General features: G+C 44.9%; 1 protein-coding gene across 1 annotated transcript in view; it reads left to right on the forward strand.

The window, feature by feature from the left end:
* bmp5 (bone morphogenetic protein 5) overlaps positions 1–24,901 on the forward strand; it is a 191,820-nt gene that overhangs the window by 107,742 nt on the left and 59,177 nt on the right. Inside the window, exon 2 of the mRNA XM_072498563.1 lies at positions 23,359–23,551. Within this exon, the coding sequence (XP_072354664.1) occupies positions 23,359–23,551 (193 nt within the window). The remainder of the gene's footprint in view (positions 1–23,358; positions 23,552–24,901) is intronic.

Below are 24,901 nucleotides of genomic sequence, written 5' to 3' on the forward strand. Positions count from 1 at the left end.
CTCTCAGCAAAGATATATCCCATTGAGAAAGAAAGAATCTATCAGAAGTATGCATCATGTGCGGTTAACTAAGTAAGTTTAGAATAGTATTAAATTGAAGAAAAATGTGTACCAAATTGCAAGGATTATTGGTAGGTCATAGGATTGAACACATTTTATAAATCAGCAAAGAATGACAAAAAAAATTGTTAGGAGGAAGAAATGAGTGTTCCGCCCAGGATGGGAGGAGTGCGCAGTTGATCTGACCCCACGACTCCAAAGGTTACACCCTGAGCGGGATTCTCCTTTTCTGCAGGATTTGTGGACTTCCACGGCAGCAAAACTGGCACGGAACCTGAATCAATTCAGTGACTATGCAGAGGCATGCACAGAGACTATGCACAGTCGCCATGTGGAACACAATCAATTCCAATGGAAAACGGTGCGGTATTCTTCGAGTCCATGATTGACACTCGGGAGGCTGTCAAGCTGCGGCCACATATACACACTTCACTCCCCACACACACCATCGCAGCCAACAAGATAGCACTGGTTGTGCTGGAATGCACCCATCCAGCTGATTGATCGCTGGAGGGGGCACCTAGGAGGGGTGACTTGGGGGAGGACCGATATGACCCTTGGCGCTAAGTTCACAGTGGGCAGTCAGCGGCATGCCGCAGCAATGTTGTTCTGTGCCCATCCACCCCGACCCCACAGCCCACCTCCTGGCCACCCCCCCCTCCCCACCCCTACTCCCCCCGATCTTGGCAGAAGCCCCCCGGCCAGTGGCACAACTGTCCGCAAATTATGGCAATGTTGGACGCTTTCCGTACACTTTCTCTCTCCCTCAACAACCACAACGCCGGTTTCACGATTTGTAAAAGCACAGGTAAACTACGCCATCAGGAACTCGGCCCATCGGAGGCAGAGCATCCCGGAGGCCCTAGAGAATACCAGATAAGGCCCACTAAAGGCATGCAAATGGTGTTTACTGTACGGGTATTCCGGACCGCATTGACGCCACTGTGGAGATGATGGAGAATTGCGATTTGGCAGTTGGAACTGATTCTCTGTCCAATCGCGTTTCGTGATTTCAGCGTCAGCCAATGGAGAATCCCACCCCCTGTGTTTAAAAGTTTACTTCACTCACCAAGATGGCTTATTGTTGACCTTTACTACTGTTACCGGAATAAAGGAGACTTTAAGCAGGCTTCTTTCAATAAACACCGAACTTATTAGTTTATAATAAAACCAGTCTTGTCGAATGGAAAGGCAAAACTTATTAACATACAGTGTGAAAAATGAAAGTATACTAATTACACGTTTGAAAGAAACACACACATACTAAATAATAATAAAATAAAAATAGAGGAATTCTGTCAAAGGTTAAGAGTTGGTTCCAGGGAAAAAGGAAAGATGGTGGAGTCTTTGAAATGGCATCTGGGTTATACGGTTGGCCTGTCAGCACTGATCTCTGGACCCGTCGATGACTCTTGCATTGCTTTTCAGGCAGCCTTGAGGAATACTTGCAGGTACTCAATCCCAGCATGTGGAGCAAGTTAGGAGCATCTTATCTTCACTTTCAACTGTGGACTGGCTCTGGGTTTCAGCAAGGATGCTGTCCTCTTCTCACCAGCGGTTGGTCCTTTCTCTCAAACCAAAACCAACTTTTTAAACACAGTTTTCACAACGTTCTTTTTTTTGTCGAGCCATAAACCATAAATTGACCCCTTCTGTACACAGTCTACCAGGGTCAAGAGGTTTCCAGCTTCTTTTAAACTGCTTGATCATCCATTCCTGTAAAAAAGTGTTTTTCCCAGGAACAGCAAGAGCCCTGTGTTAACCCTTGAGGAATGTATATTTTAAAGCAAACTTCTTCCAGAATGATCTTGGTCATTGAAGATGAATCATATTCTGTAATTAAAGTGTTCATGACATGAGAAAAAGCTAGCTGGAAATGTAAAAACACATGGAGCTACTTACCAGTCTCATCACGCCCGACTTGGTGACGTGGTGAGGCCGTTGAATCTCGTGAGAAGCCTCTTGTGAGATTCGCAACGCTCGAGACATCTCGTGAGATTCTACCGTACCTCTCTGGCCGAAATCCAGATATACGTATTTAACTCAGCAATTAGGCTCATTTCAATATGTCTGCGCTGGATTCTCCAGAATCTCCTGAATAATAAAATAAAATAAGTAAAAAACTGATTAGCTCTAACTGGGTTGGGGGGCGGGGCGGCATCCTCAATCACAGTGAGGACGAACTAACCCTGCCAACCCAAACCTTCCACCTCTGGCCCCGCTCCGCTCTGCCCATCTTCCCTCCAAACGAGACAGGGGGAACAACAAGGAACACGCTGCTCCCTTCACAACAAGGGTTATTAGATATTTTATGACCCAATATATTTAGGATTGAAACTGCGCAGAGTTCCCACATTCAACATTTGTCTCAACATGATGTGAACCTGCCAAATCTGAATAACCAACACTAACGCCCGTCCCACCCATATTCCACATTTCCCTGTAAGGAAAGAAAAAGACAACATCAAGCCAATAGTAACATGATCAACATGGAGCAATGTCCAGGATAATGACTTGAGTTGCAGGGTGATCATCAGGATAAAGACTTTGTCACAGACTCATGAAGAAAGAAGAGGGCAAGGATAAAACAGGATCAATGAGCAACCCTCAGGATCTTTCAGGGATCCCAACAATCAGAGCACAAGACACCAACACATCCACCATATCTTACCAATACCCAGGTGGAACAGGACAAAACAGGGCAGTCCCAACCAACCTGGGCCTCGAAGACAGTATATACTGTGCTCTATCGAATATAGTAGGATATGGCCATCTTTAAACTAAGATCCCCAACACATGGTGGCCAATTCTCAAACTCACTTGGGGAGACTTCCGCCTCGAATCGAGGACCGAGCCAAACGGTGCACCCCTCCTGGTCCTCCCCTCTCTCCCCCGAGTCCATCAGGATGGATAATAAGCCATTCAGCAAGGTGTTGACACGGTGGAGGCTATCTCTCACCATGAAAAGTGCTCTATGTAGCAAGATCCTCCTCGCACGCTTTCATCGCCTCCATAAAAGTACTTGCAGCTCCCAGCCAGAGCAACATTTTCGTTGGCAGCGAGCATCCATCGATGAACACAACACTGCCAAGGCGGGAGCCAATAGCAGCTGCACCACCAAAAGCAGGGCCCCACCACAGCCCACTCCATTAGCCACTGGCAACCTGGGATTTAAGCATTTAATTTTGACTCTTTCAGGTGGAGACACTGACCAAATATTTCTCAGGACACAGCACAAACTATGTGCAGCAAGAAAAGGCAGGTACGAGATATGGACTCAGATGAAAGGATGAATTAAAAGATGAGCAGAGCCAGAGCTCCTCCACTCCCAACCCCTCCAGTTCTTAAACCTATTAACAGCATGAATGCTCTTCCCCAGTCTTCAGCATGTAGCTTTGACTGGAACAGTACTGGAATGTGCTGCATGATGATTGAATAAACTTCAGTGACTTTCCAGCTCCGCAAGGAAGTTCAATGAAATTACAGAATGGAAAGCAGGTGGATTTTCGATCACAATGTCGGGTTTGACTATTTTGTCGGGGGACTGTTCGGAACAGTTACAGTTCATTGGAGCTGTTCTCAGCTCAGAAACACAAGCCATCAAGTCGAGTTTAGAATTGTTTAATAGTGAGAAGCAAGGTAGCAAATGACAAAAAAGAAGTAAGAGCGTCATAAACGAAAAGGTGGATTCATTTCCAGCCACAGGACTGAGACAGCATATCTCCATGTCATTGTAGATGAGCACACCTCCCCCCCCCCCCCCCCCCCGCCCACCCCCGGCCCCTCCTTTATGCCAAGACGTTCACATGCACCAAAACATTTGAATTTTCTGTGTCGGGGGAAAAACCTGCGCCAACGCAGTCGAATTCTGAATGTGCAACTCATCTGCTAAGAAACACTTTGCTTGAATTGGACTTTCCTAAACTGCAGATAATGACGGGCATCCTGAAAAAATCTTTACACCACAGCCCATTAATCATTCAGTCAGCAACTTAATCGAAATAAACTCGCTGGAAAACACTTCACAGAAACTCATTTTGGACAAAAGTGATTAGATCGACAAGAACATGCTGTCAATGAAACTCCAGCATGAATTTGCTGCATTTAATGTACTGACCATTGTAAACCAGTTCATGGAGGAACTTTTCTTTCTCTCTTGGATCAAGATGTTATATTTAAATATTATGCTTGGACCAGACCTCCCTTACAATGGGATTGAATGGGAAGTGGTTTTGTACATTGAAATTCCATGCTTGGATCTGGTATGCATTTTTCTGCAGTTCACTATAATGGGTGCAGGGTCAGACCTATGAAACCATGAAAAATGAGTGGGCTGTGTCAAGGACACATAATTAGTAAGCACGCTGGCAGGTTGGAAGCACATTTATGGAACAATTCCAACTAAGCATGAGATGGCCCCTTTTCGACAATGAAGATAATAATCGAAGGAGAAAAATGAGAGACAACACGGCAATATTTTTTTTTAAAAATTGTTGAAGGTGACGTTCCTCCTGCCAATCAGTTCAAAGGAAAAGATGGCATGAGTGAGAAACAGGAAATTGACTAAATGGAATTTTATCCTCGAGGGTGCAGATTAGGGTTTAAGTGAACCAAGGAAACAGTTTTCAGCAAGATTGCATTTAGCAATCTGCACTCTCGTCCAACACTCAGACAAAACCCTCTGTTTTTGAAAATTGGGATCAGTTCGACACTCAAAATGAGATCCAGAGAATGTGGTTGAAGTCAGTGGAAATCAACCTCAACTTTTTATATCATATAATTTCCCTGCGCTCACATGTAGAATTCGTAAAGACACTGGGCTTATTCTTTGCACACAAAACGAGCTGGTACAAATCGCAAAGTATTGAAATCGAAGTGGAATGACATTGGACATGATACCGCTTACTGACACGAAACTGCAACATTGCAGCGGAGGGATCAGACTGAGACAGGAAAGAGAGGGAAAAATGAAAAAAATTAACCGACCTTCAACGATAAATTACATAACCCTCTCTCCATAATTCAAGCCAAGGAAGTTATTTCGGATTTGTGTAGCAGAAGAACCAGAATTCCACAAAAAGTAATTGTTGGCTTGTGGTAATGTCATGGCCAAAGTGCTGCTCCATTTTGAATTGTACAAAGATATTTTTTAAATAAAAACTTTATAATTGCTGCTTGAGAACAACTGCTTATTTTTTGTGGACAGAATGATTTGATTGAAAACACTTCCAAGGCCCCCTGTTGCCAATTCTTCTACATATCCTGGATAGGTACCGGCAGTAACCTATTCAAACTCCACAATGTATCCAACTTCCCTCCTTTTCACAGTGGTTGTGCAAGATGGCCTGAATAACATTGCGTTGTGCCTGCGCCGGTTAAATAGCAGGAAAGGCCAAAATCTAGGTTTACACCATCCGGCCCGCTCCTGATGGTGAGCTCCAGATCCAGCCGAAATATGGTGAGCATATCATTAACCCTCATTTCATTAAATTCCATCTCAGTAGTGAGATTGAAGTCAAATACAACAGCCCCCCAGGAATTAACCGACTCCCCAGCGAGAATTCATGCGGGCATTGTTTATTACTCCTTTTTATATATGAAATGAAAAAATGAAAATCGCTTATTGTCACGAGTAGGCTTCAATGAAGTTACTGTGTAAAGCCCCTAGTCGCCACATTTCGGCGCCTGTTTGGGGAGGCTGGTACGGGAATTGAACCGTGCTGCTGGCCTGCCTTGGTCTGCTTTAAAAGCCAGCGATTGAGCCCAGTGAACTAAACCAGCTAAACGTGAGGCTGGCTCAATGGCTAATGGGGGGAACTGCAGCTGTGCGTAGCCATTGCAGGCAACTCAAAGGCACTGAAGCTGCTGCCCCAATGCTCGGGGAGGGGGGGTGTGCTGGTGCCTCAGGGAGTTTGGGCTTGGTCGGGAGATTGAAGCATTCCAGGTCAGGGGTCGCCCCTGGGTGGGGTGGGGTGGGGTGGTGTGAGTGGAGCAGAGGGTAACAGGGGGGCAGAAATGCACTATCTATATATCAGGAAAGGAATGACAGGCTGGCCTCTTTTCTCTTCTAATGTATTTTGCGGCAGTTCCCTGGCCAAACATGGCAATTCAGTTCTCTGGGATTTTGTCCCAGTTGTTTTGCTAAATTTTAGCCTTCCACTCAAGCTCTCACCCCTCACACCCCATCTCCTCCCACCCACTCTCCATGTTAACATGCCTACCGAATACCACCCTATATCTCCAGCCACCCCAATGGCTCTTTATAGCCCCATAAGAACTTAATACCAACTCAGTGCAATTCATACACCCCACCACCCTTTGTCCTTACACCCACCCTGCCATCTCACCCAGTATCCATCATGGTCAGACCCCATGAGCCATGTTGAGATGAAATAAAATCAAGCTCTAAATATCTATTGCAACCTTTCCTTTAGTAAACAAAAATACCCTATTCATGTAACTCCATTCAAACATTCAAATCCCCTTATGCACTTAATATCCTGCTGAAGTGCACTTCACCTCTTGCTAAAGTGTGCCTTGATTACCTTTGCATCTGAATAATACTCTTCAGTCAAAATTGCATCACATTGATATATACTTTGTTCGTAGAGCAGTCCATTAAACAGGGCAGTACTATAAAGATCCCCATGTTTTATGTGAGATGAAAAGTGTACATTAGTGAGAATGATCAATGTTGATACTAAATGTTTGCAATGTGATTTTGTTGCTTTAGTGAGGAAAGCAGTTAACCAGTTGTTAGCGTAACAAATTTATTTGGTTACAGCCTCAAATTCAGTTGGTCCAGGTACTTGAGCTGAATGTGGCCCACTAGAGGGAGCTGGAATTTTAACATTATAGCATTTGTGAAGCACCCTTGTAATATGTGCGAATATTTTGATGAACATAACAATTTATTGTAATTTTTCAAATCAAAAATGTAATTATCACTGCTGAAATTGGAATGAATGAGCAGGTCGGCTGGAACTATTTTACTGAAGCCATCAACAATTTCTTAAGGAAGTTGGTAATAAACTTGCAGGGCTACAGGAACGGAGAGGATGAGTGGGGCTGACTGGATTGCTCTGTGGGAAGCCTGCATGGACTCGATGGGCCAAATGGCCACCTTCTATGGCGTAAATGACTCTCTGTGACACTGATGTGCTGTGGTGAAGAGTCATGGTAAGAGGTCATTCCTGGAATTGCCAGGAGATCTCGGCCCAGATTCTGGCTACTGAGGCAGGTAGCTTGAGTCAGGAAGGGTGGCAGGGGATGGGAGCAGGGGTAATTGCAGGGTGGAGTTTGACTCATCGACCCCAGTAGACAGGCTGGTTAAGTGACCCACTTTATTATCCTTCCTTCCCTCACCCATTCCTCCCTCCCACTCCGCTAATGGTCCCTTATACCCCTATTCCAATTCAAGGCCAACTCATTCCACCACCCACCCAATGGCCCCTCTTACCCACACACCAAGTCAATCACAATTCAGTATTCACCATGGGCAGACCTTGGGAACTGAATGGGAATGGAAAAAAAATAGAGTTCCGAAAAGCTCTCACTGTACAGACTTTATAGAAAAAAAACTCCATGAAAACATCAAAATTTTAAGATCTCCTCAAGGTGTTATCCTCTTTAAAATATATACTTCTTTCATATCCCTAATCCTTTAATAGCTTCATTAAGCTGGAAATCAAACTGTGAATTGAGAACTTCTTGATGGGGTAATTGTTGCTTTTGAAACTCAGCTAAGAATTCATCAAGAATAATGCTTAGTAAAATATCAACAAAGAACTGATTGAAACTGTGATCATGATGCACCAGTTGACCTGCCAATCAAAGCAGTGTTTTTTTAAAAACAATCACCAATAGCTCTAGCCAGATTTCCTTTTAGTTTCCCATCTCAGATTATAAAGAGCAAGAGATTTAAAAACAAACAAAAACTCCTGACAGTGAAATAGACCTTAAGACCATAAGACCATAAGACATAGGGGCGGAGGTAAGGCCATTCGGCCCATCGAGTCCACTCCGCCATTCAATCATGGCTGATTTCAACTCCATTTACCCGCTCTCTCTCCATAGCCCTTAATTCCTCGAGAAATCAACCTTATATACCCTTCAAAAGTGTTTACATCTATGCCATAAATTTGTGCTCCCACACGTTGGTAACTGCCAAAATGGGGTGTGTTTGAACTCAGCACTGAATTAAAATGGCCCTGCTGAGTTGGAAATTCCAACATTTATGGTTCATACCCCACCCCCATTCCCTTGCTGGCAAAAATTGGGTCTGTCATAAATTCTACATCCTGGTCCCACCAGCTATTTTTAAAGATCCATGGAATCAACTCTGTGATAATCCAGCCTGTAGTTTACAAAGCTGAATCCTTTCCACTGAAGAAATTAAATTTGTGGGACACGTGTTTGTTTACCATCTACCTCTAGTAGTGCAGTCCCATATATCGGTTGCCTTCCAAGCAATTACATTGAAGAATATTCTAGGGTACGATGCATGATTTATCATTCTAAATATATGAGTGCAGACGGGCACCTTCAAGGCTCAGTCTCTGGATTTTATTTTCCAATTATTTAATAATAATAATGCTTATTGTCACAAGCAGGCTTACATTAACACTGCAATGAAGTTACTGTGAAAAGCCCCTAGTCGCCACATTCCAGCGGCTGTTCGGGTACACAGAGGGAGAATTCAGAATGTCCAAATTACCTAATAGCACGTCTTTCAGGACTTGTGGGAGGAAACTGAAGCACCCGGAGGAAACCCACGCAGACACGGGGAGAACATGTAGACTCCGCGCAGACAGTGACCCAAGCCAGGAATCGAACCTGGGACCCTGGAGCTGCGAAGCAACAGTGCTAACCACTGTCCTGCCGTGCTGCCCAATTGAAAGTTAGTGGCTGGAATTCCCCAGCTGTTGGGATTCTCTGTTCCTGCCAGCGTGGGATGGCTTCAATGGGAAATCCCATTGACAACTGGGAGGAATAGAATATCCCGCCAGCAGCGAATGGCGCTCCGTCGAGAAACACATGGCTGGGGGACCGGAGACTCCAGCCCAGTATTTGAATTTCCTTCCTCCACCATCTCAGGCAGTGCATTCCAGCTGATAACTAACTGAGTGAAGATATCCTCCTCACCTGCCCTCATTCTTTGGCCAGTTACCTTAAATTGTGTCCTCAGGCTATTGATCCTCCCACCACTGGAAATAGTTTCTCCTTTTTATCAAAACATTTCACAATGTTAACACATTTATTAACTCTTCTCTTATCCTTCTCGGAAGAGAATCATCTCAGCGTGTCTAGTCTCTTCACATAACTGCCATTCTACACCCTTTTTCCAAAGAGAATCAGCTATCCTTTGTTAATGGAATCTGGCTACTTGGTTCTCAAATATTCCTTAAAATGGTTTCAAAATGCCACATTTCCACCTGGAATTAAATAATTTACCTTAAATATTTACTGGAAACATGCTTGTGTTAAAACTACGCTTAAGCAAAAAAAAAAGACACATGCTTTAAGTGACAAACGAATACATTTTTGCCTTTTCTGAATGGACCAGCAATGATTTTTGTCCACTGCATTATCTTTTGTGTTATTTAAGGTTGTATTTTTGTTTTTTATTTGAAGGCTTCAGCCTCCTCCAAAAGCTGCACCATATTAACTTTCACATGATTCGTGCAGAAGCACACCCAGGTCCCTCTGACTTCCACCATTTACTGGAGTCAATTTTTAAAATATATTCTGCTCTTCCATTCTTCATACTGTAGTGAATACATTTTAATTTCCCTTCATTATATTCTATCTGCCAATGTATTTTGCAGTCACTTAAAGTCTATCCCCTATATCACATATCTCTATATTTTTGCATGCTCCTCACAGTTTTTCATCCAGCTTTACATTGTCATATTATACTTCTTCCTTCATCTAAGTTATTGGTAGATTTTAAATGGATAATACCCAAGCACTGATCCTTGTGGTACCTCACTAGTTGCAACCTGCTAAATCCCAAACATTTTCTGTTTATTCCTACTATTGGTTTACTTTCCACTAACCAATCCTCAACCCATGCTAGCATACAGTCCCCAATCCCATGAATCTTAATCTTATGTCACAAATTTGTGTATGACACCTTATCAAATGCGCTCTGAAAATCTAAATATACTACATCCATTGATTCTCCCTTATCTACCATACTAATTTCTCAGTAAACTTTAGATTTATCAAACATAATTTCCCTTTCATAAAACTGTTGATTCTATATTATATTTTGATTGCCCAAGTGTCCTGTGATCGCATGCTTTTTTTGTTAGCATTTCCACCCTACTGATGTCAGGCTAACTGGCATAGTTTCCTGTTTACAATTTTCCTCCTTTCTTGAATAGTGCTACCTGAATCCCCAGGGATAATTCTGGAATTGAGGACATCCTGGGAGATCAGAAGCAATGCATCCACTCTCTTTGTGGCCACATGTTTCAAAATGCCAGAGCATCAGATCCAGGGGATTGGTTGGCCTTTTTGGTCTATTGCACTCATTATTTTCTATATTAATTTCTTTAATTTCCTCATTCTCATTAGAACTCTGGTTTTCTACCATTTCTGAAATGTTCTTTGTGTTTTCTACTGTGAAGGTGATAGAAAATATTTCTTTAATGTCTTTGTCATTTCTGTGTTCCCCATGATTGTTTTGCTTGCCTCTGCTTCGTTCCAATGTTTTTTTAATTAATCTCTCTTTTTTCTGGATAACTAGCTAAGGCTCCTACAATCTATTTTTGCATTTCATGCCAGTTTGTTGCTTTTTTAAATTGAAAATTAAAGTTAATTTCCCTTTCTATCTGTTTTTGAAAGCTCTCTCAATTCAACTTTTCCCTTGCCTTATTTTTCCTTCTGTTACGAATTTGATTTAAATTCCTTCTCTCTCGTCAATTTTGTTTCTTTCTCTATCCTTAAATTGAATGAGTTAGCGTAAACCTGTGGAGCAAATAACCTGCAGAAGGTGCAGGTTACCGCATGGGGTCTTGATCTAATGATGATTGCAGAAACCTGACACAGAAACCTGGGCGGATTGGAAACTTTAGCATTTCTGGCAACAAAGTAGGAGGAATAGGGAAAATAAAAAAGGGGGAGGGAACGGGTGGAGCCATTTCACTGTTTGCAAATCTTTCGCTGGTACCTGTAGCTTGAACGTATCTTTAAAAGATTTCAGCTGCCTTTATATGGCATCAGAGGCCTTTGTTATCCAGCCATCCTGAGAGCCGTTGTGGGCTTGATTTAAAATGGCCGCATTACACAATATCTGTGCTCTGCTTGAGCCAATCCCAACAGGATTGCTTGTCCTTGATACTGCTTCAGTTTTCAATCAAAAAGGAACAGGTGAGCTTTGAAGTCAACCGAGCATTGTTGACGGTTAGATAAGTTAGTGGTTAATTTATTATGCGCATGAGATGGAAGCTAAGAATTTCCTGGAAGCTGGTCTCACTCCAGCACCAATATTTCATTGCAAGTATGGTAGAAATTCTGTTTATGCATCTACTGCACTTTTTGTGAAGTTACCAACAGAAGAGTGGAATTGGTTTTGTGATAGAGGGCATGATATATAAGTGCCTGTTTAATTATTTCTGTGACGGATTCTCCCGGTGCCCAGGATGTAACAGCCACACCTCCCTTTTTAGCACTGATTTCCACTAACGTGGATGAGACATAACAACACCTGGGGATCTCCCAGGCCATTGGGTGATCGGGCATTGGGCAGAGTGGCACCCTGGCATATCCGCTGACACCTAGGTACTTTGGCACTGCCACCTGGGCACACTGTAAGGCCGGCATGGGCACTGCCATGGTGCCAAGCTGGCAGTGCAAAGGTGCCCTGGTGCCATGTTGCCCATGCCAGGGATCGGGCCAGGGATGCCTTGTCTTTAAGAGGTGGAATGTGGGTGTCTCGAGGACCCTGGAAGAGATAGAGTGGGTGAAGTGGGGGGGGGGGGGGGTCTCCAGAGGCCGCTTAGGGGGGTCGACAGATCGGGCCGGCACTTAGAAATGGTGCCCCGATGCACGAGTAGTCTTCCTGCACTGATCAGCTGGCCTCATCAGTGCAGGAAATGATGTAAATGCAGCCTCAATGAGGCTTTCCCCACCGAGGCCAAAGTAAATGGCAGAATGCCGTTAAATAGCGGTGCAGGTATGGCGAAACACCCCGGGGATCGTGCCCAGACGGGTCTTGTGTCCCTTAAATTACGCTCAGAATCTTTGGTCAGAAATGAACTATTAGTGGCTAAGTGATATGGAAATGCTCAGGGAAACAGATGGGGAAACATTGACAGAGTTTACAGGAAGAAAGTATTGAATAGATGCCACAAGAAGGGGGGATCAGGAGCCAGGTCTGTTCCTGGGCCAGAAATCTCCTTCAGAGGGAAACCGATTAAAGTTCAGATTTTCAAGGGGTAAGCCCTTACTTGACATAGGGACAGGATTCCTATCCAATTAGAGCTAATGGTGGTGGAAATGGAGGCGAGTCAGATGAAATGTGGAACTCTCCATGGCGGCCATCATTGAGACTGCTGGTTGTTCTGAGGGAGAAATCCATTGATTGCAACCAAGCCTTTCACTTCACCCAATGGAAGCCAGATGTTACAAGGGAGCTGGATGTCTGCCACCTAGGGGTGGATAATCCCTCGCTTAATCACATGCTGACCTGGATCTAATCCCTTTCGTGGTGAGGGTGGGAAAATAAGTTCTCTTCCGGGAGGGTGGCTGAAGGAGGCTACCTCGTCGTGCAGCAGGCACACCTCTTTGTTCAGCATCATCTTCCTCAGTCTATAGTTCCTCCTCCTCTCCTAACTCCTGTCCCTTCTCCTCCCTTGATGAGCTATCTCCTTCTAGGGTCACATTGTCTTCAGAGAATTAAGTTATGGGTAGTGCAGTAGACCACCATGATGACTGAGACCATGGCAGGAGGCTACTGGAGGGTAGTGACTGACCGATGAAGGCATCAGAATTACATTTTCAGAAGCCCAATGGACGGCTCAATGTTTGTCCTGCTGAACGGGTGGTATTTCATCATTTCTGTGCCTCTGTCTGGGACTCCAGTCGATTGGTCAATAGCCATCATTGAAGGGATCTCCCTTGTCCTGTAAGATGCATACACACACTTTAAGGAATGGAGTGAAGATCTGAGGGAGCCTGTACTGGTGGGGGAAGGGGTCATGGCAGCTGTCAGGAAAGCGAGAGCACACATGGAGGAAACTCTTGTTGTGGTTGTGGACTGTTTTGACATTGATGGATTAGAAGCTTTTCCTATTAATGGATCTCACTGGCCAGTCACTGGGTGCCTTGATGATAACATGGGCAGCACGGTAGCACAAGTGGATAGCACTGTGGCTTCACAGTGCCAGGGTCCCAGGTTCGATTCCCCACTGGGTCACTGTCTGTGCGGAGTCTGCATGTTCTCCCCGTGTCTGCGTGGGTTTCCTCCAGGTGCTCCGGTTTCCTCCCACACCCAAAGACGTGCAGGTTAGGTGGATTGGCCATGATAAATTGCCCTTTGTGACCAAAAAGGTTAGGAGGGGGTTTGGGTTATGGGGATGAGGTGCTTAAGTGGGTCGGTGCAGACTCGATGGGCCGAATGGCCCCCTTCTGCACTGTATGTTCTATGATCATGGGAGCAATCAACGTTGCTCTGCACCAGGGGAATCCAGTGATAGAAAAATCCAGTGCCCTCTGTCTCTGATGCTGGATCTGTTAAATGTTGTGCTGCCCAGCTCTGGAAAAGGGGGTCTCAGTGACCAGTGAGATGTAGTGGTGCACAGGCATTTTTAAGATGCCACTAAGGTCCACAGCTGGTTCTTAGAAGGAACCAGAAGCAAAGTTATTCCAGGCCGCAGTGATGTTGGCGGTCACTGGCAGTGCATGGCGAGCAGTGAAGAGAGTTCTTTGGCAATGAGGACACAAACATCAGTGACCTAGTGCCTGGAGCGCTGCAGTCTCCTGCGGCACTCAGTCTCAGTTATCTCCAGGTAGATCTGTCTTTGGCAGTCGATCCTGTGTTGAGGATGACGAATGTGATATAAAATAGTTACTTTAGAGATATTAGTTAATGTAATGTAGAAATAAGCCACTTTGATTCTGGCAGGTAGAGACAAAGGGATTTGAGACCGCATGGAAAAAGCAGGAAGAGGTGTGTCTATGAGAGTGATGCTGCATTGATAGGGGCCGGAGAAAGGGATTGGAAGTGAGCCAATCAGAATAGATCAAACAAGTCAGGAGGGACATAGGATGACCTATGGGTGTCGAGTATGTGAAACTTGATGCCATTTGAATGTATGAGTACAGATCTCTTTGTCTGGGACCTTCACTTAGTTCCCGGGACTGCAGACAGCAACATGTTGTCTGTATCACTGTGGACTAGGTAGCTTGCAAGCTGAATAAAATAACTTCTTTTTACGTGCAAATCCATCTCGACTTTTATTGAGGCCAGACTGACGGAGAAAGAAATTTGGGATTCAACAAGGGTATGGCCTCCCTTTCTTGCCTGCTCCTCTCGCTGTCCTCCTGCTGTTCAGGATGGTTGGGGAGGGGAAAAGTAAGTTGTTTGGTCAGTTTCACGTCCGTTCAAAGGAAACTACTCTTCTTGCCAACTTGGATCGAACCCCAAAATGTTAGTATAAACTAATAGGAAAGTAGCTGTGTGTAATTGGATCTACCTGCACAGCTATAATCACGTGTATCTTGCTTCCTACAGGTGGAGTTGTTGGGCTAAATCGTGCTGGAGGAGGGCATTTCACAGAAAATGCTATTAGTTGGACTTTCTGCTGCATCCTTCAGCCTGAAAAGCAGTTGCACAGCAACTTTCCAGGAGTGTGAAATGATAAAGGGGCATTTGGGACTTTTGTTTTATTCCTTCTTGGGACATGGGCGTCGCTAGCCGGGCAAGTTTTTATTGCCCATCCCTAATTGCCCTTGAGAACGAAGTGGTGAGCCGCCTCCTTGAACCGCTGCAGCCCATGTGGTGTAGATACACCTACAGCGCTGTTAGAAAGGGAGTTCCAGAATTTTGACACAGCGACAGTGAAGGAACGTCAGTATATTGCCAAGTCAGGATGGTGAGTGGCTTGGAATGGAGCTTGCAGGTGGTGGTGTTCCCATACACCTTCTACCTTTGTATTTCTAGCTGGTGGAGGTCATGAGAGGTAATGGAACAGAATTTTTTTTTTTTATTGTCATTTTAACTTCATTCAAGAATGAGATAAAAGAGTTTAAATTGTTCTATTTCTGAGTCACAAAGTTGACATCGTATTAACAATTATCATGTCTTCAACATCTGCCCTAACATTGTATGGTTAGTGTTATATTACACTTTGTGGTAATATGTCGTTATTCTTTGTCTTGTGATCCAGAATGGGCTGATGAGTTGATGATAAAGAAAGCACCAATATTTAGATTGAAGCAAAACTAATTTATTGAATAACGATTAAATTAAAAAGCGTTCGCACACTCTACAAAGCTATAACTATTAATAAAGTAATCTATAATATAATATTAATTAATGATGTACTCGTGATACTTCTCTCTAATCTAAACTACTCCCTGAGCTGTGATCAATACTTCTCTCTAACAACACTCATTAACCGTCTACCTAAGATTCCCATCGATCTTGGCCGGGGTTCTCCAAAATCCCGGCTGAGTGTTGACACCGGCGTAAACACCGGAGTGTTTCACGCCGATGTCAACGGGCCTCGTAGCCCAGTGATTCAGTGGCCCACAGGGGGCCAGTATGGCAGTGGAGTGCTCCACGCAGCCCCAGCGCATGCGCGTTTCTGTGCCGCTGCATGCGCGTGATGGCCGTTTCCTCGCCGGGGCCACGCAACATGGCGTAGCGGCACAACGGGCCTGCACGGAAGAAGGTAGGCCCGTCCCAGATCACGCGCACCCGCCGATCAGTAGCCCCTGATCGCGGGCCTGGCAGACCCCCCAGACTCTGATCCCCCCGCCCTCCAACCAGGACGGCCACCGTGGCTGCGGATCCAAGCTCCAACGGGTGGTACCATATGTGAACCATGCCGGCGGAACTCAACCGGTCGACCGCGGAGAATCGCTGCGGGGGCCTCTTTCAATGGTCCCCGACCAGCGCCATATCAACCGCGCGCGACTGCCGCAGATTCTCCGGTCACTGGAGATTTGCGTTCCAGCGGCGTTGCGGGGATTTCTGGCGTCAATGGCAATTCTCCGACCCAGCGCGGGCTCGAAGAATCCCGGCTCTGATATTTATACTCGGAACTGTTGGTGCCCTCTAGTGTTTGAATTACACGGAGATGTAATAATTAACCCTTCACTGGCGTACCTATATACATATCATTACAGTTAGTTGAATAGATAATTTAGGTACAAATCCAGAAGGTCCCTAAAAGTAACAGGGAGGCTCAGGCAAGAGGTCTTTCGCTTGGAGAAAGTGGCACATCATAATGAATAGGGCAGCAAGTTCTGGAGATTTGAAACTCAGTGTGTCTCTCATTCGAATGTTAACACCAGGAGCTAATTCCTTTCATCTGTGGTGGACAGAAAGTACATCAAAAGGAAGAACAGATTTGTCCTCTCACAGATGGTAGATGAAAGATGTGACTAAATACAAAGATTTGAACTGTCCCACTCACCCTCAATGTAAAAGCTAAAAGGATTGGGCTCGATCTACAAGTGAGCACAATGATGCGCACTATTATAGAACTGATTGCCTTTTGCTGCCTTATTAATCCTTACACAAGTGAAGTGAAGCTTCTTCAGGAATGGCTGACCTTACCTTCGCCAGGCACAGGCACAGCTGGCCACAGCTGACAGCACTCAGTCAGGACCCCTGCTCAGGGACATGGGCTCCACAGTCTTGTGCATGTCTTGAGAGAGACTAAACCTAATGGAGTAAACCGTAACAGAAAATCTGTAATGGAGCCCCGTAAGATGGCCATGCACTATTTTCGGCATGTTCCAGCAGCTCCTGTAGCCAAACTGGTGCTAAACGTAGTGATCTGCACTCTTTCAGACCCAATCAGCAAGACCTGGAGTGGGGTTTAGCCCAAAACCCCCATATGGTGTTGCTCTTATTGGCCTTAGTTTATTACCTCTGATTACGTCACTTTTGCTCATGAGTCGCCAGGCATCTTTCTGATACCGCCACGTGGTTCAAGCTCAAGTTATGATTAATAAGTCAGCACACCGCTTAGTAAGATTGAAATCAACGGTCATTTATTATATACAACAAGTAATGCTTACACAATAATGCTACTCTCTATATAGAAACCTATCACTACTGGCCAATACTTAACTTTAGGAAGGGCCCACCAGGTCAGGGAAACGAATGGCTTATCGAATCGGATCTGGCCTGCGGGATTCAAAAGGCTGATACGGGTCGATGGCTAGGAGTCTCTATCGGGTAGCGATCGCTGGAGTCAAACTTACGCTTTCTGGTCGATGTTCTTGCGAAGGTCGCGAGCAGGCGAAGAAGGGAGAGAGAGAGCGATCTGAACTTGGCCCTTCACTTTATAGGGCCCAGGGGCTTCCCGCCTCTCGGGGCGGCCCATGACCCTGAGTCCCAAGTGATTGGACTTGTTCCCAATCACTGGGTTCGATATCTCCAATAACGGGGCGATTCCTCGATCGGGGGGTGGTTGTTCACCTGTCTTTGTTTCGGCCACTGCAGGCGCCGACAGGTCTGGCCCGGCATTCAATTGCTAATATGTTGCAATTGTTCCTGGGGATAGCCGATTAAACTGCAGATGTCTGGGTTGATGTGCTGTTAATGGTATCGATCTGGGCCGACTTCCCCACAGCCGAATATGCTATTCTGTCTGCAGCTGTCCGTTTGTGTCCTGTTGGCTGCTTTTCCCATCAGCCTTTTCGGTGAGCCAGTTTAAATCGGGTTTTGGCCAAATTAATAGGGAATCAGCGATTTAAGGTGGCTACAATGGGCAGCAAAGTAGCACAGTGGTTAGCACTGTTGGTTCACAGCTTCAGAATCCCAGGTTCGATTCCTGGCTTGGGTCACTGTCTGTGCGGAGTCTGCATGTTCTCCCTATGTTTGCATGGGTTTCCTCCGGGTGCTCCGTTTTCCTCCCACAGGTCCCGAAAGACGTGCTGTTAGGTAATTTGGACATTCTGAATTCTCCCTCTGTGTACCCTAACAGGTGCCGGAGTGTGGCGACTAGGGGCCTTTCACAGTAACCTCATTGCATTGTTAATGTAAGCCTACTTGTGACAATAAAGATTATTATTATTATATTCCACCCAGGCACATGTCATGGGGAAGCAAGAGGCTGGAGGGGAAGACAACCTGAGGGACTTTATGGGCCCTCCCCACTTGCAAATCTGCTGGTGGGCAGGAACTGTGAATTCTACCATTGGTTTAGAAAGGAAAAATCCTGACAAGTAACCTGCAAATTGTATATTCGTAATGTCATCCACGGGTGCTACAACAGTGTACTTGAGGTGATTTTCAATATTTTGCCATGTCTTCGCCAACAAAATGGCAAACAAGCTTTCACACAGATTGTGGCTTTTCAAGGGGGATTTCTAACAGTCGTAGGAATATTTATCAGTCATCATTGGTCAGTTCACAGTCAGGTGCTGAAATCAGTTCGCGACCCACCCTGCAGTGATTACAAACTTGATCAGATTACAACAATTGTTTTAAACGAAGTGTCTCTGGGGAGAAACACATCGGTTGTCAGTCAGAATGTGACACTTTGCTATTTTTTCGGAAATTCCAGCCATTGTGTGCAATTAGCATGCACCTGACTTCATGTGCACTTGCTCTGTGTGTGTAACTTTAGTAATAACAGGAGGGAAAAAAAAGTGATGGGGGTGAACCCTGCTCGTGGGCCACAGTCAACAAAATGTCTCAGAACCCTGATGGGCTGCCCACAGGACGCAGGCTGCCCACCATTGCTATACTGTATTCACTCTTCAAAACGAGGGCTGAGATTTTACACACAGACACAGCCCCGGTACCACTGCCTGTACTTGGCTGGGTTGCCGCACAGCGATTTACTGCCATCAGACCATTAATTGGCTCATGCCAAGACATCCACCCCCATCTGGGAGGAAATCCAGCTTCTGAGAGACAATGGCCAATTTAAGGCCCTTGACTGGTCCAAGGGAGAGCAGGTCACCCACCATTACCCTGTCACTGGCAAAATACCAGTGGTGGGTAGGCAACTGGCTTCATAGAATCTACAGTGCAGAAGGAGGCCATTCGGCCCATTGAGTCTGCACCGGCCCTTGGGAAGAACTCCCTATCTAAGCCCACACCTCCAACCTATCCCCACACCTCCACCCTATCCCGGTAACCCCACCTAATCTTTTTTGTCACTCACGGCAATTTAGCATGGCCAATCCACCTAACCTGCACATCTTTGGACTGTGGGAGGAAACCGGAGCACCCGGAAGAAATCGTCGCAGACACGGGGAGAACATGCAGACTCCGCACAGACAGTGACCCAAGACGGGAATCGAACTTGGGTTCCTGGAGCTGTGAAGCAACTGTACTAACCACTGTGCTGCCCAAGACACTGCCCTGGTGGCAATCAGTTTTACATCCCCTTCTCCTATTTGCTGCTCTCTTAGTGGGGAGTCATAAAATTTCACAAGTGCTCTCCTCTACACAGGGAGGCCAAATACAGATTGATTAACCACTTTGCTGAATATTTACATTCAGTCACAAGGATGACCCATTCGATCTCAAGTCATTTCAATTCTCCATACCACTTGCACTCTGACCTCTCTCCTCCATCCTCTGAATCCTATCATTTTTCTGTTGTCATTTAAGCTTCCCTGGAACTATTGCTTGTTCCTTTAATTGTCCCATTACCACCTCATTTTGCCTTGTGCTATCATTCCTTTTGTCACTTATCATTCCTTCTTTCCACCCTATCATAGGCCTTCCCTTTTATTCTTTCCTTGCCTTCCGACTCCCACCCCCACTTTATCCTTGCCTTTGCAGTTAGATCTCGAACTTCTTTCAGCTCTGACAAAAGGTCATTACCTTGAAACGTTAACTTTGCTTCACTCGCCGGACATGCAGCCTAACCTGTTGTGTCTTTCCAGCATTTTCTGTTTCAATATCAGAACAAGTCCCATTGCATTGGAAATTTGCATTAACCTTATTTGGTTGGGCAACCATGGATTTGCATGCTCTACTCACAGGCTTAAAAGTCAGCACAAGGCTGTTTATAACTCTTACCCATGTCTTTTCCCATTGATTCAAGAGAGCTTCAACCCTTGAACCCCAGGTACATCTTGAACTTGGATTCCAATTTGTGATTTATGAATTGTTATCAGACTTTAAGGAAAGTTGGCCTGACATTTGCAAAGCCATCCGGAATGCCAAGAGAGAATATCAAACCAAGCTCGAGTCACAGACAGACTCTTGGTGGTTGTGGCAAAGACTAAACAACATAATGGGCTACAAAGCGAAGCCGAACAGTATCTCTGGCAGCAGCGCACCCCTCCCCGATGAACTCAATGCATTCTATGCTCGGTTCGAGCAGGTAACCAACAATCCGCTGGTGAGTGCCCCAGCAGCCCATAATTCACCCATACCCACCATCACAGCTTCCGAAGTCAGATTGGCCTTCCTGAAAGTGAACCCTCGGAAGGCGACGGGCCCAGACGGAATCCCTGGTCGTGCACTCAGAGCCTGTGCGGACCAGCTGGCAGAGGTATTCACGGACATCTTTAACCTGTCCCTACTCCACTCCGAGGTCCCCACCTGCTTCAAGAAGACCACCATGAACCCGGTACCAAAGAAGAACCAGGCAACGTGCCTCAATGACTGCCGACCAGTGGCCCTGACTTCAGTCGTAATGAAGTGCTTCGAGAGGTTGATCATAAGCGCATCACCTCCATACTCCCAGAATGCCTTGATCCACTGCAATTTGCATACCGCTGCAACTGGTCCACATCAGACACCATTTCCCTGGCCCTACACTCATCCCTAGAGCATCTCGAAAACAAGGACTCCTACATTAGACTCCTATTTATTGACTACAGCTCCGCCTTCAACACCATAATCCCAGCCAAGCTCATATCAAAGCTCCAAAACCTAGGACTTGGCTCCCCACTCTGCAACTGGATCCTCGATGTTCTGACCAACAGACCACAATCAGTAACAACACCTCCTCCACAATAGTCCTCAACACCGGCGCCCCGCAAGGCTGCGTACTTAGCCCCCTACTCTACTCCCTGTACACACACGGCTGCGTGGCAAAACATGGTGCCAACTCCATCTACAAGTTTGCTGACGATACGACCATAGTGGGCCGGATCTCAAATAACGATGAATCCGAATACAGGAGGGAGATAGAGAACCTAGTGGAGTGGTGTAGCGACAACAATCTCTCCCTCAATGCCAGCAAAACTAAAGAGCTGGTAATTGACTTCAGGAAGCAAAGTACTGTACACACCCCTGTCAGCATCAACGGGGCCGAGGTGGAGATGGTTAGCAGTTTCAAATTCCTAGGGGTGCACATCTCCAAAAATCTGTCCTGGTCCACCCACGTCGACGCTACCACCAAGAAAGCACAACAGCGCCTATACTTCCTCAGGAAACTAAGGAAATTCGGCATGTCCACATTGACTCTTACCAACTTTTACTGATGCACCATAGAAAGCATCCTTTCAGGCTGCATCACAGCCTGGTATGGCAACTGCCCGGCCCAGGACCGCAAGAAACTTCAGAGAGTCGTGAACATCGCCCAGTCCATCACACGAACCTGCCTCCCATCCATTGACTCCATCTACACCTCCCGCTGCCTGGGGAAAGCGGGCAGTATAATCAAAGATCCCTCCCACCCGGCTTACTCACTCGTCCAACTTCTTCCATTGGGCAGGAGATACAGAAGTCTGAGAACACGCACGAACAGACTCAAAAACAGCTTCTTCCCCACTGTCACCAGACTCCTAAATGACCCTCTTATTGACTGATTTAATTAACACTACACCCTGTATGCTTCATCCGATGCCAGTGCTTATGTAGTTATATTGTATATGTTGTGTTGCCCTATTATGTGTCTTCTTTTATTCCCTTTTCTTCTCATGTACTTAATGATCTGTTGAGCTGCTTGCAGAAAAATACTTTTCACTGTACCTCGGTACACGTGACAATAAACAAATCCAATCCAATCTAATCCAATCCAAAGGTGCAACATCTACATTCTCAGTCAAATGGTTTGATTTTACTCCAGAATTGTCTCACAGTTGAACCCCAGATGCTTCTTTGATTAATCAATCTCCAGATAAAAGCTGGAAATCAGATGAGAAAATGAATGCACCACTGGCTCTTCAGCAAACTAGAGGAATGGAATAGCCACTGAAATAATGACAACAGGAAATAAGGTCAAAATGATGTTGTACATTTGGGGTTGTTAACGTACATTATAGCAATGATGATTGAGAACTGGCAATCATCCCTCCAGTGTTACATGGACGACGTGAACACCTTTATTTCAAATTACCGGCTATTCTTCTGATTGCACATTTTGTTTAAAGTAAATAAATTGAATGGCACTAGGCAATTTTGTGTTTTGCACAGCACACTCACAGTCTGCTAGTCTTATCCCCAGATCATTATAATTAAGTTATTTCAATTGAAAAATCTTCTGTGGGTACTGGAAAGCAGAGGCAAATGATGCAGTTTGATGATGGTCTTTGGTCATGTAAGAATGTTGATTGTAAGTATTTTATAAAGTGACAAAAGCTTTAACCTGACTGAAATCTGTTTCTCTGTTATTTAAAAGGAAATGTACTGAGAGCACAGTATATTCATCTTCTCCATTTGATCTTTTGTCCTTTGTGTTTACCTGTGCTTGGCAGAATTCTCTCAAATGACAAAATAACTTGGGTAGAGTTAGAAGTAAAGTAGCACGGTGGCACAGTGGTCAGCACTGCTCTCTCACAGCGCCAGGGACCTGGGTTTGATTCTGACCTGGGGTGACCGTTTGCACCTTGTCCATGTGTCTGCGTGGGTTTCCTCTGGGTGCTCTAGTTTCCTCCCACAGTCCAAAGATGTGCAGGTTAGGTGGATTGGCTATGCTAAATTGCCCCGGCATCCAACGGTTGGGTGGGGTTACAGGGATAGGGTGGAGGATTGGGCCTAGGTAGGGTGGTCTTTCGAAGGGTCGGTGCAGACTTGATGGGCGAATGACCTCCTTCTGCACTGTAGGGATTCTATGAATATAACAGTGGAAAGGAAAGGTTGGCACTAAGGCCATAAGTGATACCAATTTTTTTTCTTTTTCTTCTTATTCCTGATCCTAGTTGAAAGAGACAAGTATTTTTCTCACCAACGAAGACACTACAAGGAATTCCGATTTGATCTCACACAGATTCCTGAAGGAGAGGCAGTAACAGCAGCAGAATTCCGAATTTACAAAGACCGAAGCAACAGTAGATATGAAAATGACACCTTTAGGATAACTATATACCAGGTTCTTAAAGAATATTCTAATCGGTAAGTATGCAATTAAGTAAACAATATTATTAAGATGCCTTATGCTGTTCTGCTTTACAATAAGCAAAGATTGTATGCCTATGGGGAAAATGCTAAGAAGTGAGACTAATTGGATAGTTCTATCAAAGAGCTCCAGAGGCAGGATGGGTCAAATGTCCTCCTTCTGTGCTTTATGTAGTACATACTCGATGACGTTAATCAAAAACAGTCTTTATTTGGAAATTGTCGACATTTAACCAACTGCAATGCAATTTTTAAAGTTTATTTTGTTTGCATAATGTCATGTTAATAATTGGAAAGAACACAATAACATCTATTAAAAAAGGTTTCAACCGATAATTCGACATTTGTTGATCTGAATGGTTGGCATTTAATCTTGAAAGATTAACAAAAAATGATTTCCATTCTTGTTAAAACACTTCCTCTCAGTGTGCGATGAAAGAAGACAAGACGGTTGCATGTTTACAAAACAGTTAAGCATAATATGTTGGCAACTGAGTTGAGCTGTAAAAAATTTGTGCTTGTAAAGGTGGAAATGACTTTTATTACAGTATAGCAACTGGAACATAGGACGTACCGAAAATGAGTGCTTACTAGGAATAGCTTTGCATGAATGTGTAACATTGAACGTTAAAAGAATTCTTTGTTGAATTTGTATCTTAAGTTTGAAATACCCAAACAGAATGATAAAATGTGTCCCACTTATTACTGTTAACCAATTGCAAAACGGCGGCGCAGCGGGTTAGAACTGCTGCCTCACGGCGCCGAGGTCTTAGGTTTGATCCTGGCCCTGGGTCACTGTTCGTGTGGAGTTTGCACATTCTCCCCGTGTTTGCGTGGGTCTCACCCCCACATCCCAAAAGATGTGCAGGATAGGTGGATTGAACACGCTAAATTGCCCCTTAATTGGAAAAAAATTAATTGGGTACACTAATATGATAAAAAAAACAATTGCAAAATTAAATGCTGAGAAATCTGAGTAGCCATTAGAACATTTTAAACAAATTCCATAATAATGAGTTATTGAGCTCTTTCATATCTGATACTCATCAGTCATCTTTGTATTTAAGGGTTAATTTGTGAGGCAGTGGACTAAATGCAGCTGTAGGATCGGCTGTAGTGTTATTACCATATCTCCGACCTGCATTTCCTTCCATTGAAGCTCTCGTCCGTCAGAGAATGTTACAGAATTACTCCAATATTCTTCATTCTTCACGGTTTTAACCATTTTCAGTGCTCATGAAAAAAATTCTGGTTTACAAATTTCCTTTGCTATTTAATACATTTAGATTTCATAGAATTTACAGTGCAGAAGGAGGCCATTCAGCCCATCGAGTCTGCACCGGCTCT

This window comes from Scyliorhinus torazame, chromosome 4 (genome assembly GCF_047496885.1).
Source record: "Scyliorhinus torazame isolate Kashiwa2021f chromosome 4, sScyTor2.1, whole genome shotgun sequence".
Lineage (NCBI taxonomy): Eukaryota > Metazoa > Chordata > Chondrichthyes > Carcharhiniformes > Scyliorhinidae > Scyliorhinus > Scyliorhinus torazame.